Genomic DNA, 12200 nt, shown 5'->3' with positions numbered 1-12200 from the left:
TGAGGTTATACTGTGCATATGATTTTGTAATTTTCTGATGTTTTGCACTCAGAGACAGTGCTGCAGTGGGTTCATGCATTTGTAGTTTCATGCACATGTACAGTCATTTCCCAGCAAGGCTGCACATGGAAGGGGATCAGTCAGGTCAGAGTCTGAGTGGAAAGAGGCCTCACTGAACTTTTTTTTTTTTTTTTTTTTTTTTTTTTAAAGAGACAGAGTCAGAGAAAGAGGGATAGACAGGGACAGACAGATAGGAATGGAGAGATGAGAAGCATCAATCATTAGTTTTTCGTTGCGCGTTGCAACATCTTAGTTGTTCATTGATTGCTTTCTCATATGTGCCTTTACCGCGGGCCTTCAGCAGACTGAGCAACCCCTTGCTCAAGCCAGCGACCTTGGGTTCAAGCTGGTGAGCTTTTGCTCAAACCAGATGAGCCCGCACTCGAGCTGGCGACCTCGGGGTCTTGAACCTGGGTCTTCCGCATCCCAGTCTGACGCTCTATCCACTGCGCCACCGCCTGGTCAGGCTGAACTCTTGACATCAGTGTCCTCAAATGCCTGGCAGGAAGGTCCTGGTGATGGCTCTCCTGTGAATGAGGATGAGCTTCTTCTCATGGTTTTTATTTTTTTTCTAGTGAGCTCTTACCTTTTCTTCCCTCAGTGGTTCCCACCATTGTTGCGGGGTCAGGAAGGCATTTTCTGACTGGATGCGAATGGTTTTTACCATCTGCAGTGTTTGAAAGCCCAGCTGGGCTGCGTGAAGCTGGCTGGGTGGTACACAGCTGCTGGTTTCTTGGAAAGCTCTCTGAGGACATAAGTGTTCAACTGCAGTACATTTTGCTCTGATTTTAATAACGTGCACACATTTCTTGGGTGGCCAGGGTGACGGTCCTGAGTGCCTGGGGTGGCCTGACTGTACCTTGGGATGCAGCACACAGCTTGCCCAGCATTAAACATTTGCGAGTCATCCTGCTCATGTGGGGACTGAGTGGCCATGCTCCGGGGATGTCATGCAAAGCAAGGAATGAGCAAAAGATGCCTTAGGACTGCAGGAGCAGCGAGGGACAGGGGCTCAGAAAACAATACAGAAAAGGGGAACCGGGAGGGGGCAGAGAGCAGATCCTTAGACTGTTCCTGTTCTGGAGTGAGCACAGAGGGACAGGGTGCTCATCCTAGACACACACTGAGCGACGGCAGGTGCTACAGGGCTGAGGCATGAAGTGGAGACAAGGGCCACATATGGAGAAGGTACTGCCAGACTCAGTTATACTGTGCATATGATTTTGTAATCTTTCTATGTTTTGCACTCAGAAACAGCGCTCCTGTGGGTTCATGCATTTGTAGTTTCATGTATGTGTCCAATCATTTGCACTCAGAATGTCACCACTAGCTACGTCCCTAAGAGTAGCTGTCACCCTGCTCTTCTGAGTTCAGGTCTGTGTGCTTCCCTTGCAGTCAGCCATACATTGTGTGCAGACAGTGCCCTGAATACCGGAGGCAGGCAGGACAGTCCCTTCCCTGCTCGGAGCCTGTCAGTGAGCAGGGGGCACCGCAGGCATCTAGTGACATACCATCAACATCCACCAGCATCACATCAGGTAAGACAGCAATGCTTTCTGTGCTTTGACTCTGCTGTGACAACTTGGGATGCTGGCACCTCCCTGCTCTGCTATCCCCTGCCTCAAGTGGTTCTACCACCTCTCATAGCTTGTTGCTTCTTGTATCTGTTTAGGGCTAAGAAACCAGATGATTACATTCACTTGTGGACCTCTGCTTCTGGACATTAGTGGGGATTCAGTCATGATTCTTACATTCAGCCCCCGCAGTCCAGTACATGGGATAGCTGGTGTCCTCTAGTGGTGCTTGCCAAAGCCAAAATGACCATCACTCATGGGCTCCTCAAAAGAGAGAGTGGCCTCTTTCCAGCAATGGGCTGTGGTATTTCCAGAGCCACTTTGAGTTCTGTCTGCTCACTGCCTATTTCCAATGGCTAGGTCCCCAGGTACCATTAAGAAAGGGAAACACATGGAATCTGTGGTTTTTAACCCCACAAAGGTATGGCCTCTTAGCCACTTTTGGCTTAAACCCATCATAAGGCCAGTGATCCAAGATTGTGACCCAGAGCCACATTCTTAAACATCTGCCATAGTGTCATGCCATGGCTCTCTTAGTGACATCCTGTAGGCCGTGTGGACAAGGATGGGTAGCACAGTGCTTAGTCACCTGCTGGCCGCCACTCACTAGCTGGACTCCGTCATCTGCAGAATGCAGACGAAAGTCCCCATTGGGATGAGGTCTGGAGCAAGTGTGCATAATCAAAACCCCACGTGGATGGTGAGTGTCCTGCTAGCCCGCGTACACATAGCACCTGATGCAAGTCAGCCAGTCTTGCCTGCTAGGCCTGTTTATTTGGAGGATGCTGAGAGTAAATATAGAACTTCCTTGTTTTATGCTATATGCTCTATGGCTTGTTCTTTTACTTTTTTATTTTATTGATTTAAGAGACAGGAAGGGAGAAGGAGAGAGCGAGACTTTTATTTGTTCTACTTATTTATGCATTTATTGGTTGATTCTTGTGTGTGATTCTTCAGGGATTCTTCAGTCCCCTGACTGGGGATTGAACCCACAACCTTGCTGTATCAGGTCAGCGTTCTAACCAACTGAGCTATGGGTCTAGGGCAGCCTGTTCTTTCTTTATAGGAAATGGCAGGAAATCTTTGTGCTCTTTGAAATCTTGATACAACCACTGAACCAGAAGATAACTTTGATTGTTTTCAATCTACTTAAACTCCTCTGTTTTGAATATAGACTGTCAGTGGCTGTTGAGGAGACTAGGTCTGACTTCTCCCTGGGTGTTCGCTTAGGTTTCTTTATCTTTGTGTGCACTTTGTAGCCGCCCCTTTAGACATTTTCTAATCTCCTTCTGCATGTGTCCTGACACACCAGCCTAAAAATCCTGTCTGTTCTGCAGCCCAGGATTACGTGTGCCCCTTGCAAGGAAGTCACGCTATATGCACCTGCTGCTTCCAGCCCATGCCTGACCGGAGGGCAGAACGTGAGCAGGATCCCCGCATTGCCCCCCAGCAGTGTGAGTAAGGGTGTGTGTGCTTCTGTCTGAGCATTTCCCACCACAAAGCCTCCCCTGTGTGTCCTTCAGGCTCAGAATTCAAAGTGTGGTGGATGCTTGTGTGTGGTGGGAAGTAAGGACACAGTTTTGTTTTTCCATCGCATAGTCTGTGGTCTCCGCATGGCCATATGAGGCATTCAGTTTTCCCACCAATTGGTAGGCTGTCTCTGCCACGCACCAGGTTTCCATGCATGATTTTTCTCTTTCTGGAGTCTGCACCTCACATCTGTCCCCACATTGGGATACAGTTCTATTATGTGTCACTTTTAAATCTGGTAGATAAATATGATGCTTTAATTTAGAGTCTAGGGGTTGCTATTAAAATTGAGATTTTTGTTTATTTGACGGCCCTTTGACCTGATTCCTCACTAAGGTGTCCTGCCTGATGATTGTGCTGTGTCCACAGGTGCTGTCTGCCTGCAGCCTTTCTGCCATCTGTACTGGGGCTGCACCCGGACCGGCTGCCTTGGCTGCCTGGCCCCCTTCTGTGGTAAAGCCAGTCTTCAACTGCTTCAGCCTCTGCATGTTCTCCTGGTGCACTTGAGGGTGGATGGGGTGGTGTGGCCTGTTGCGTGACTGACGAGGGAGAGACTACTGTAGTTCACCACAAATTAACTACCTTGTCCTGACATACTGTATGGGTTTCCCATTTCAAAGTGTCAATTCAGAACCAAGCAATAATTGGTTTCAAACCAAGTAAAATTTGGGGGATACTGAGTTCAAAGTTAGGAGGATTTATTTATGCACAAGGATCACCATCCCTAAAAAGGCACAGTCTGGCTACATCCTTCAGACTTGTGACAGCAGACCAGGCACTGAGAAGACTCGGAGAGCTGGCCGTTTCAGAAGGGAGGGATGAAAGTCATTGTACTTGTTCTCTGTGTAAAGTTGTATTTTGTTGTGGAACATTTTATTGTTTGTAGACACTCAGATGAAGGAAATGTGGTTATCTTAGCTCCTGGGTGAATGATGCTTTCATGAAATGTCTATAAAATGGATAATGTTGCTTCCCTGCACCCAACAGAACTCAACCTGGGAGACAGGTGTCTGGATGGGGTGCTGAGCAACAACAACTATGAGTCCGACATTCTGAAGGTACTCGGGTTAGGCCAGGGCCAAGAGGAGGCTTTCCCAGAACTTTTTTAGTTCTCTCAGTAACTGTATTTTCTGACTCATGCCGCCACTGATTGTCAGCATCCTATCGGTATACTGTATGTCTGTTTTTCCCTATGTTCCAGACACTGGGTGTTTCCTGTATGCCCATCATGCCATGAATCTACAGCAGTTGCTTCCATGGCTTGACTCTCGCTCGCTCCCCCAGAGGGTTTGTGGGCTGAGCCAGGGCCTTCTCTCCGGTTCTCTTCCTTTCTAATCATTTCCTTCCCCGTGTCAGGAAGCAATCCCAGCTCTTAGAATTTTAGCGTTTAATGTGCACATCAGTCCCTTGCCAAGGACTTTGCCTTCACCCCATTTACGTGCAGCACCACACATAGCACTGAAGGCCTTCACACCTACATTGCACGTGCCTGAGCACCCCTGCCCATGGTTAGATGTGCACTTGGCACTTCCTTGTAAGTTGACGCAGAAGGGGCTAAGCAGCTCGGTGTGTGTGAGGGCAGAGCGCAGATCCAGAGCCTTAGTTTCCTTGTCACATGGTCACAGGCTGGTTGCTGCACTGTGGATGCTCCGCCCAAGGTCAAGTGTCTCACATTCCTGTGCTGGGAACACCCTTGCAGAGTTTTAGAGAGTATATGTAACTCTACAGTAAAGGTTATGAAGCCAGCCTGCCTTTTGAGGCTTTGAAGAAGTATCTGGACAAGAATCTCTGTGCACTGGTTTGTGGATGTGTTACCACATTGATTCTGGGTGGCCTGGTGCACAGGTTCTCTTGGCTGTCCTAAACTGTGGTCTTGGAAGCAGGCCCCCATAAAGACATAGCTGCCCTCCTTGACACATTTAGGTTATTGGGCTTTGGCTTTTTCCTGCCTTCAAGGGCCTTCTATGAACTGGTTACCCTCTTGTCCAAGCTTGTGTTTCTTCTGCTGCCCTTGTTTCTTCATCATAGAATTACCTCGCAGCCAGGGGTTTGACATGGAAGAACGTGTTGACTGAAAGCCTGGTGGCTCTGCAGAGGGGAGTGTTCCTACTGTCTGGTAAGCTCATTGCACTTGCTGTCTTCTTGAGAATGTTGCTTCTGTTCATGGTCTCTTGGCCTCCTGTGACGCAGTCACACCTGCTAGGCCACCTTGGCAGTACCGCCTGTCTGCTCTCCCACATCCATAGTTTTGACCTCCGCCCACTCTGGCAGAGGCAGAGAGGCCCTTATACTTTTGAATTATGTTAAAAGTGGGCTTTGAGTCTACATGACACATTCCAGGGTCTTTTCTCCCAGACACGAATGAGGGGCACAGCCTGAGAGATACTGGATCCACTGCTTGTTAAAACTTGAGATCTAGCCCTGGCCAGTTGACTCAGCGGTAGAGCGTCGGTCTAGCTTGTGGGGGACCCGGGTTCGATTCCCGGCCAGGGCACATAGGAGAAGCGCCCATTTGCTTCTCTACCCCCCCCCCTCCTTCCTCTCTGTCTCTCTCTTCCCCTCCCACAGCCAAGGCTCCATGGGAGCAAAGATGGCCTGGGCGCTGGGGATGGCTCCTTGGCCTCTGCCCCAGGTGCTAGAGTGGCTCTGGTAGTGGCAGAGCGACGCCCCAGAGGGGCAGAGCATCACCCCCTGGTGGGCAGAGCATTGCCCCTGGTGGGCGTGCCGGGTGGATCCCGGTCAGGCGCATGCGGGAGTTGTCTGACTGTCTCTCCCCGTTTCCAGCTTCAGAAAAAATACAAAAAAAACCCAAAAAACAAAAAAACAAAAAACAAAAAACCTTGAGATCTTGTGGCCAGTTGTTCCTTAAACCCTCAGGATTCTCGATGGCCTGTCTTCAGTGTGTGGGTTACTGTGGAGGTGTTACCCTTCTCCCAGGGACACCAGTGTCTTGTAAGATGTGATTTTTGTCACTGAGCAAGGGTGCAGAAAAATCAAGTGATTTTTTTTTTTTTTAAATGAATGACTGGAGAGGTTTGCTGGGAATCCTTCTAAGCTGTTTCTGTATCATGGGCACACTCCAGGGAGTGTCTCAAGTGTTCTCTGCTGGGCAGCTCTGTGTGGTTCCCCAAATCTATCAGCTGGATCTTTTTTAATTGATCAACTGATTGATTTTTGATAGAGAGAGGAAAGGAGAGAGTGGGAAGCATTCATTTATTGTTCCACTTAATTATGCTTTCATTGGTCATTTCCTGTATTTGCCCTGACAGGGGATTGAACCTGCAACATTGGTTTTTGGGAACAATGCACTAACCAATTGAGCTACCTAACCAGGTTCTGTCAGACTAAGTCTTAACTCCTTTCACTTTTTAATAAGAATGACACACTAACAAAAAAACTGTAAGTGTATAGGAAAGTATGAAGGCTACAGTAAAGACCATTTTGCCTTGACTGAATAGCTCATTTGATTAGAGCGTCGTCCTAAGATGTAAAAGTTGTGAGTTCATCCCTAGGCAGGGCATATACAGGAACATCTCTCTCTCCCTCCCTCTCTCCTTTTCCTCTCTTCTTCTCTCCCTCTCCCTCGCTCTCTCTCCCTCTCCCTCCCTCTCCCTCTCCCTCCCTCTCCCTCCCTCTCCCTTCTTCTCTCTCCTTCTCTCTCCCCCTCCCTCCCTCTTACTCTCACTCCCTCTCTCTCCCTCCTTCCCTCCCTCTCTCTCTCCCTGTCTTCCTTTCTGCCTATCTCCCTCCCTCTCTCTCCTTCTCTCTCCCTGCCTCCCTCCCTCCCTCTCTCCCTCTCTTCCTTTCTGCCTATCTCCCTTCCTCCCTCCCTCTCTCCTCTTCCTTTCCGCCTCTCTCCCTCTTTCTCTCTTCCTTTCTCACAAAATCAGTAAGTAAATTTAAAAAAATAAATATTAAAAAATAAAGTGAAAATTATTGGAAAGCCCACCACCTAAAAACATATGCAGTGATAATATTCTCATGACCATATATACACGTGTGCACATAACTTTCATAAATAAAATTCTACCACATAACCTATTCACTCAGCAATATATCTTGGACCCTTTCTATGTCTATAAAGATCTATTCCTTGATTTTTATACATAATATTCTCATAGAGTTTGTTTACCTAATTCATTAATATAGGATATTTAGGGTTTTTTGTGCTTTTCACTGTCAGAAACTACACTGAAGCTGCTGAATGTGCAGCTTGTAGAATTGAAAATAGTCCCCTTGGATAAGTAAATAGGGCGGTTGGACAATGGTAATGGTGCTCACAGCTGAGGCTTCATCTTGTTGACTGTCTTCCCAGGGCTGTGCCTCGGGATTAGGGGCCAGCATCCCCTGAGCCGGCATCTGTCTTTCAGGTCTTATAAATAAGAAAGAGGCAAACAATGGTTTATTGTTGTTTTATTTGCCCATGTTTGATTATTGACAGACTTGAGAATCTGTTTGTTTTATAGGTCATTTGACATCAGCTCATGTTTGTGTTAGGCTATTTGGATTTTGGGTATGGATCTGTGTGATGGCTTTGTTATTTTAGGGTTGGCACGTGTCCTTGGTGTCACAGGTGTTTACCACTGTTTCCTTAGCTCTACCCTTCCCTGTACATGTTTCCATTGTGATGTTTGCTATGGGTACTCAGAGTTACAGACCCTTTCTTCTGTGCCATTTGGTCTTTATGGCATACTTGAAAATAGCTAAAAAAAAATCATTCATTCCTCTCAGTACTTTTTTGGATTTTTGAAAATATTTAATCCAAATGGATTTTACAGTAGAAAATAAGTTGGCATCTGGATTGGTTTTGTTTTTGTTTCCCAAATGTCTAGCCCACTGTCACCCCCATTTATGTCTGTCTGACCATGCCCACATGAGGCATGTTCTTCCAGATTACAGAGTCATGGGGAGCACTGTACTGTGTTACTGCTGCGGCCTGCGAAGCTTCCGAGAGCTGACCTACCAGTATCGGCAGAACATTCCTGCCTCTGAGTTGCCAGGTAAGGACCACCCCCCATGTGGTCCCCATCTGACTTCTGTTTGCTGTGGCTTCTACACTCCTGCATAAAAGGTAGATACTCTGGGCCTTTGCTTCGTGTTCTTAGCAGAAGGCTAAGAGCCATGTCACTGTGCTCTGTCAGGCCGTCAACTGCCTGGTGTTAGTTCAGGGCCTAGGTGTTGGCTATGATGTGGGTTTCTAAAACAAGATGCACCACACGTCCTATAGACAGCTGGATAATCTCATTTCCTGAATTGGGTTTTCAATTAAACATTTTCTCCTTTTCTGAAACAGTGGAAGGAATCTAGTTGTAAAGTATAACAAAGTACTGTGTATTTCAGCTGCAATTTCTCTTTGGTTCTCTAGGTAAGCTTCCTGAGCTGAGTTTGTGAGTGTGGTGTGCACATTACACATTGTGATGTTTTTCCCTTCCTAGTGGCTGTAACTTCCCGTCCTGACTGCTATTGGGGTCGCAACTGCCGCACCCAGGTGAAGGCCCACCATGCAATGTGAGTGATGTTGTGCTCTGCTGGGCAGGGGCAGAGTGTCAGCTCAGGTGCTTGAGGTTAGAAGAGGGGCAGGCACAGTCCTGTAGAAAGGCGGACCTTCGTTCTCCTAACATGATTTTTCAAGTGTGGCAGCCAAGTTGATATCTCAGCTTTTAGGAATGTTTGTGAATTAGCCAACTATCCACTTATAAATATAACTACTTGTCATTTAGGAACTCTGCTCTCCTGTTATTTCATGAAAACACTTGCATGGGAATGTTCGCCTCCATCTTTCACCTCTGTGAGCACAACCTTCGTTCCTAGCCTACTCATTCAAGGGTTATTAGCACTTTCCAGATTCGTGGCTGTGGTCACTGAGAGTGTCCTTCCCAAGCCACAGCCCATACTTATGCCTAGATCTGCACTGTACACTTGGGTCTATCATTAGTGCTGTGAGCAGGTGTCTGTGGTCACTCTAAATTGGTCACTCACTGTTTCCTACAAGGTCCTTAAAGGCCTAGTCACAGTGACATCCACATTGCCACCGAGGTTGTCTTTAGGAGTAAGTTCATCTCCGCTTTTAAATTGTTGGTGATGCCTGACCAGGTGGTGGCACAGTGACTAGAGTGTCAGACTGGAAAGCGGAGGTCCCAGGTTCAAAACCCCGAGGTCACCAGCTTGAGCGTGGGATCATAGACGTGACCCCGTGGTCGCTAGCTTGAGCCTAAAGGTCACTGGCTTGAGACCGAGGCCAGTGGCTTGAGCAAGAGGTCATTCTCTCTGCTGTAGCCCCCCAGCGCAGGTACATATGAGAAAAAAATCAATGAACAACCAAGGTGCCGCAATGAAAAATTGATGCTTCTCATCTCTATCCCTTCCTATCTGTCTGTTCCTACCTGTCCCCCTCTCTGACTGTCTTTGTCAAAAAAAAAAAATTGTTGGTGAGATGATCATATAGTCAGTCACATGGAGCAATACCCCAGTCATTTGTGATTCAAATTATAATACAGTTGACCCTTGAACAATGCAGATGCGAATTTTGTTGGTCAGTTGAAAACCTGAATTTAAGCAGACTGCACAGTTCAAACCCACATTGCTCAAGAGCCAGCTATACTTAGTGCAAGAGACATGGAAAGAACTTAGGTAAGGGCGGCTCCTTCTGAGGAATGACTGGAATAAAACTCTTGCTTTATGTTTAAGCAAAAATAGTATACAGAGCAGACCATTTTATTATAAGAGAAGGAATTTATTTCATTGGTAACTGGCTAACCTTTCTTGATAAAAGCCTGAATAAGAAGAGCAAAGGCACAACTGTCTTCCTCTAGGAATACCCTGCTCTTATTGGAGATGAAAGTGGCTGCACTGTCACCCACAGGGCTGTCCATCAGGCACCATGGGAATGTTGAAGATGCATAGCTTTGAGTCTCTTCTCCAAAAAATGACCTACAGTGTTCAATTTCTATTTTAAAATTTAAAAAAAGGAAAAAAGCTGCCTTTGGGGGGGGGGGGTAGTTTCTTTGATGGTATTAAACATATGCCACTGTGAATCCCCCATGCACACAATTTCTCCTGTGATTGTCCAGTGGGCGATTTCACAATTGTTTTATTTGAATACTTCTTGTGCTCGCTTTGGCAGCACATATACTAAAATGAATACTTCTCTGGTGCTCTCATGTGTAATTTGACTGCTTTCTCCCTGCAGGAAATTCAATCATATCTGTGAACAGACAAGGTTCAAGAACTAAGTGTTCGAGGAGGCACCAAGATGGCTTGGTAGTACAGGGGTCAATGACAGAGTGTTTCAGGAAATACTAAATATGAACATTTTAAGGGCATTTTATACTCCCCCCTCAGGGCACGCCTCGGTCTCTGCGTCCAGCACTCTGGTGTGACTTTTTCTTCTGTGGAGGAGATCCTGTCAGTGAGGCACCAGCAGTGGCCTGGGAGACCCAGGGCGTAACCCTGTCTTCTGAACTTGGGGCTCCCGAACTACATCAGCCAGAAGAGCCATCAGCTGTCCCCACCTACTGAAATTGTGATGAGCAAGTTTGCTCTCGACCTTTCCCACAATTATAGTGAAAATGCTCATCTCTCTTCAAGAAAAATTCTATGGGAGGAAAAGGAAAGTTTGTTAGAGCATTTTGTTGTTTAAGGAAAAGGTTTACAGCCCACAGTCTGTGCAGTGCCCTTCAGGGAATGCCACAGCTCTTACATGCTTTTAAAAAAAAATAGTGTTGGTACTTATCTTCTAATGAGAGTTAAATACCACAAGATAGCACAAGTAATATAATTTATAATTTACAAATTGACTAAAATTGGGGATAGTATGGTATTTGAAAAAAGTAAACTATGTTTCTGTTTATTAATAAAATGATCACATGTCCAGAACTGCTAACCCTGGACACCAACACTGAGTGCACAGCCTCCTTCCAGGTGTGGGTAAGTTGCGGCGCCACCACCCTCAGCCTGCAAGGGAAGTAAAGTGCTGACCCCTGCTGCTCCTCTGTCAGCAGCATATCTGCAGGCCCCACCCAGTGTCCCCATGGTCTTTATTCCTTCCTGCGGGGCAGTGGCCATGGGCGGCTAAGGTGCCAGGTGCAGGTCAGTTCTGGTGGCATTCTGATCCCCCTGAAGCAGCCCCTTTCTGCTGAGCACAGAGGGCCTTTGCTTCCGCTAGTCCTTGCCCTTTCCTCGTGTTGGGTGTGCTGTCATCTGGAATAATACTTGAAATTTTGTTCTTTGTAAAAGAAAAAATGTTTTTATCTTTTGTTAAAATCACCTATTATGTTTGTTTGCAAAATTGTAACTTTTTTGCTTCTCAGGAATAGGGTTTTCAACTCTTGTCTTGCTCTTGATACAGACTGGGAAGCAGCACCTGTTTGTGAGAGAAGGCCTCTTTCCTGCATTCTAATAAACAAGCCGTGTCTGTTTCTCTCTCCTGCATGTTTGTGTGTGTGTGTGTGTGTCTGTGTGTGTTGGTTTCAACGTGCTCCTTGCCATCACAGGGATGGGCAGCTAAAGACGTCACTAATTACTACTACTAAGGAGATTTCACCAAGCTGGCCTTCAAGTGACCCAGGCCTGGATTCCCGGGGTAAGCACCAGCAAAAAGGCACAGGGTCTCTTGGATCCAGTAATCTAAAGGAGCCACTGCCAGTTGTTCCACATTGAAGCCACGATTTTGTGTCTAAGCCCCAGGCTCTACTTGTAGAGCAATGAGGCTTGTCCTCCTGTCCTCCACACCTTAGGATATTGGCTCATCACCCCCTTGGTCCACCTTGTCTCTCCCCAGAAGTGAGAATAAAGGTATAGTCCCTTGGAGAATATACCCACATTTTTTGCCTAGGTTTAAAGAGAACACGAAACCTTGTACTGTACTGGATCCGTTTGTGAGGGGGAAGGCACATGCCACATCAGACTGCAGAGCTCGTGGTACAGGCCAACTCCGGTAAAATGGGTTCCCCGTTTCTAATGAGTGCACAAGCTAAGAACATTGTGGTCAGCTGTAACACTCAGGTGGATCCTTGGGACCAGGGCAGCTGTTTTACA

The 12200-nt window shown here is 46.8% G+C and overlaps 1 protein-coding gene across 6 annotated transcripts in view; it reads left to right on the top strand.

Moving 5' to 3' along the window:
- Nucleotides 1–11938, top strand: part of CHFR (checkpoint with forkhead and ring finger domains) — a 36335-nt gene extending 24397 nt beyond the window's left edge. For 2 of the 6 annotated variants that reach the window (XM_066371271.1, XM_066371270.1), the window contains 8 exons: nt 1456–1598; nt 2972–3088; nt 3534–3617; nt 4152–4222; nt 5193–5280; nt 8057–8164; nt 8600–8672; nt 11657–11938. In XM_066371271.1, coding sequence (XP_066227368.1) covers nt 1456–1598; nt 2972–3088; nt 3534–3617; nt 4152–4222; nt 5193–5280; nt 8057–8164; nt 8600–8672; nt 11657–11822 — 850 coding nt within the window. In that variant the 3' untranslated portion in view covers nt 11823–11938. Of the gene's footprint in view, nt 1–1455; nt 1599–2971; nt 3089–3533; nt 3618–4151; nt 4223–5192; nt 5281–8042; nt 8165–8599; nt 8673–10353; nt 11593–11656 lie in introns of those variants that run through there. The other 4 variants (XR_010749395.1, XM_066371266.1, XM_066371267.1 and 1 more) reach the window with 4 other exon arrangements.
- Nucleotides 11939–12200: the final 262 nt, after the last annotated feature.

This window comes from Saccopteryx leptura, chromosome 2 (assembly GCF_036850995.1).
Source record: "Saccopteryx leptura isolate mSacLep1 chromosome 2, mSacLep1_pri_phased_curated, whole genome shotgun sequence".
In the NCBI taxonomy this organism is placed as follows: Eukaryota; Metazoa; Chordata; class Mammalia; order Chiroptera; family Emballonuridae; genus Saccopteryx; species Saccopteryx leptura.
Note: the sequence above shows the minus strand (reverse complement) of the source record. Positions and strands in the feature narration are given on the sequence as shown.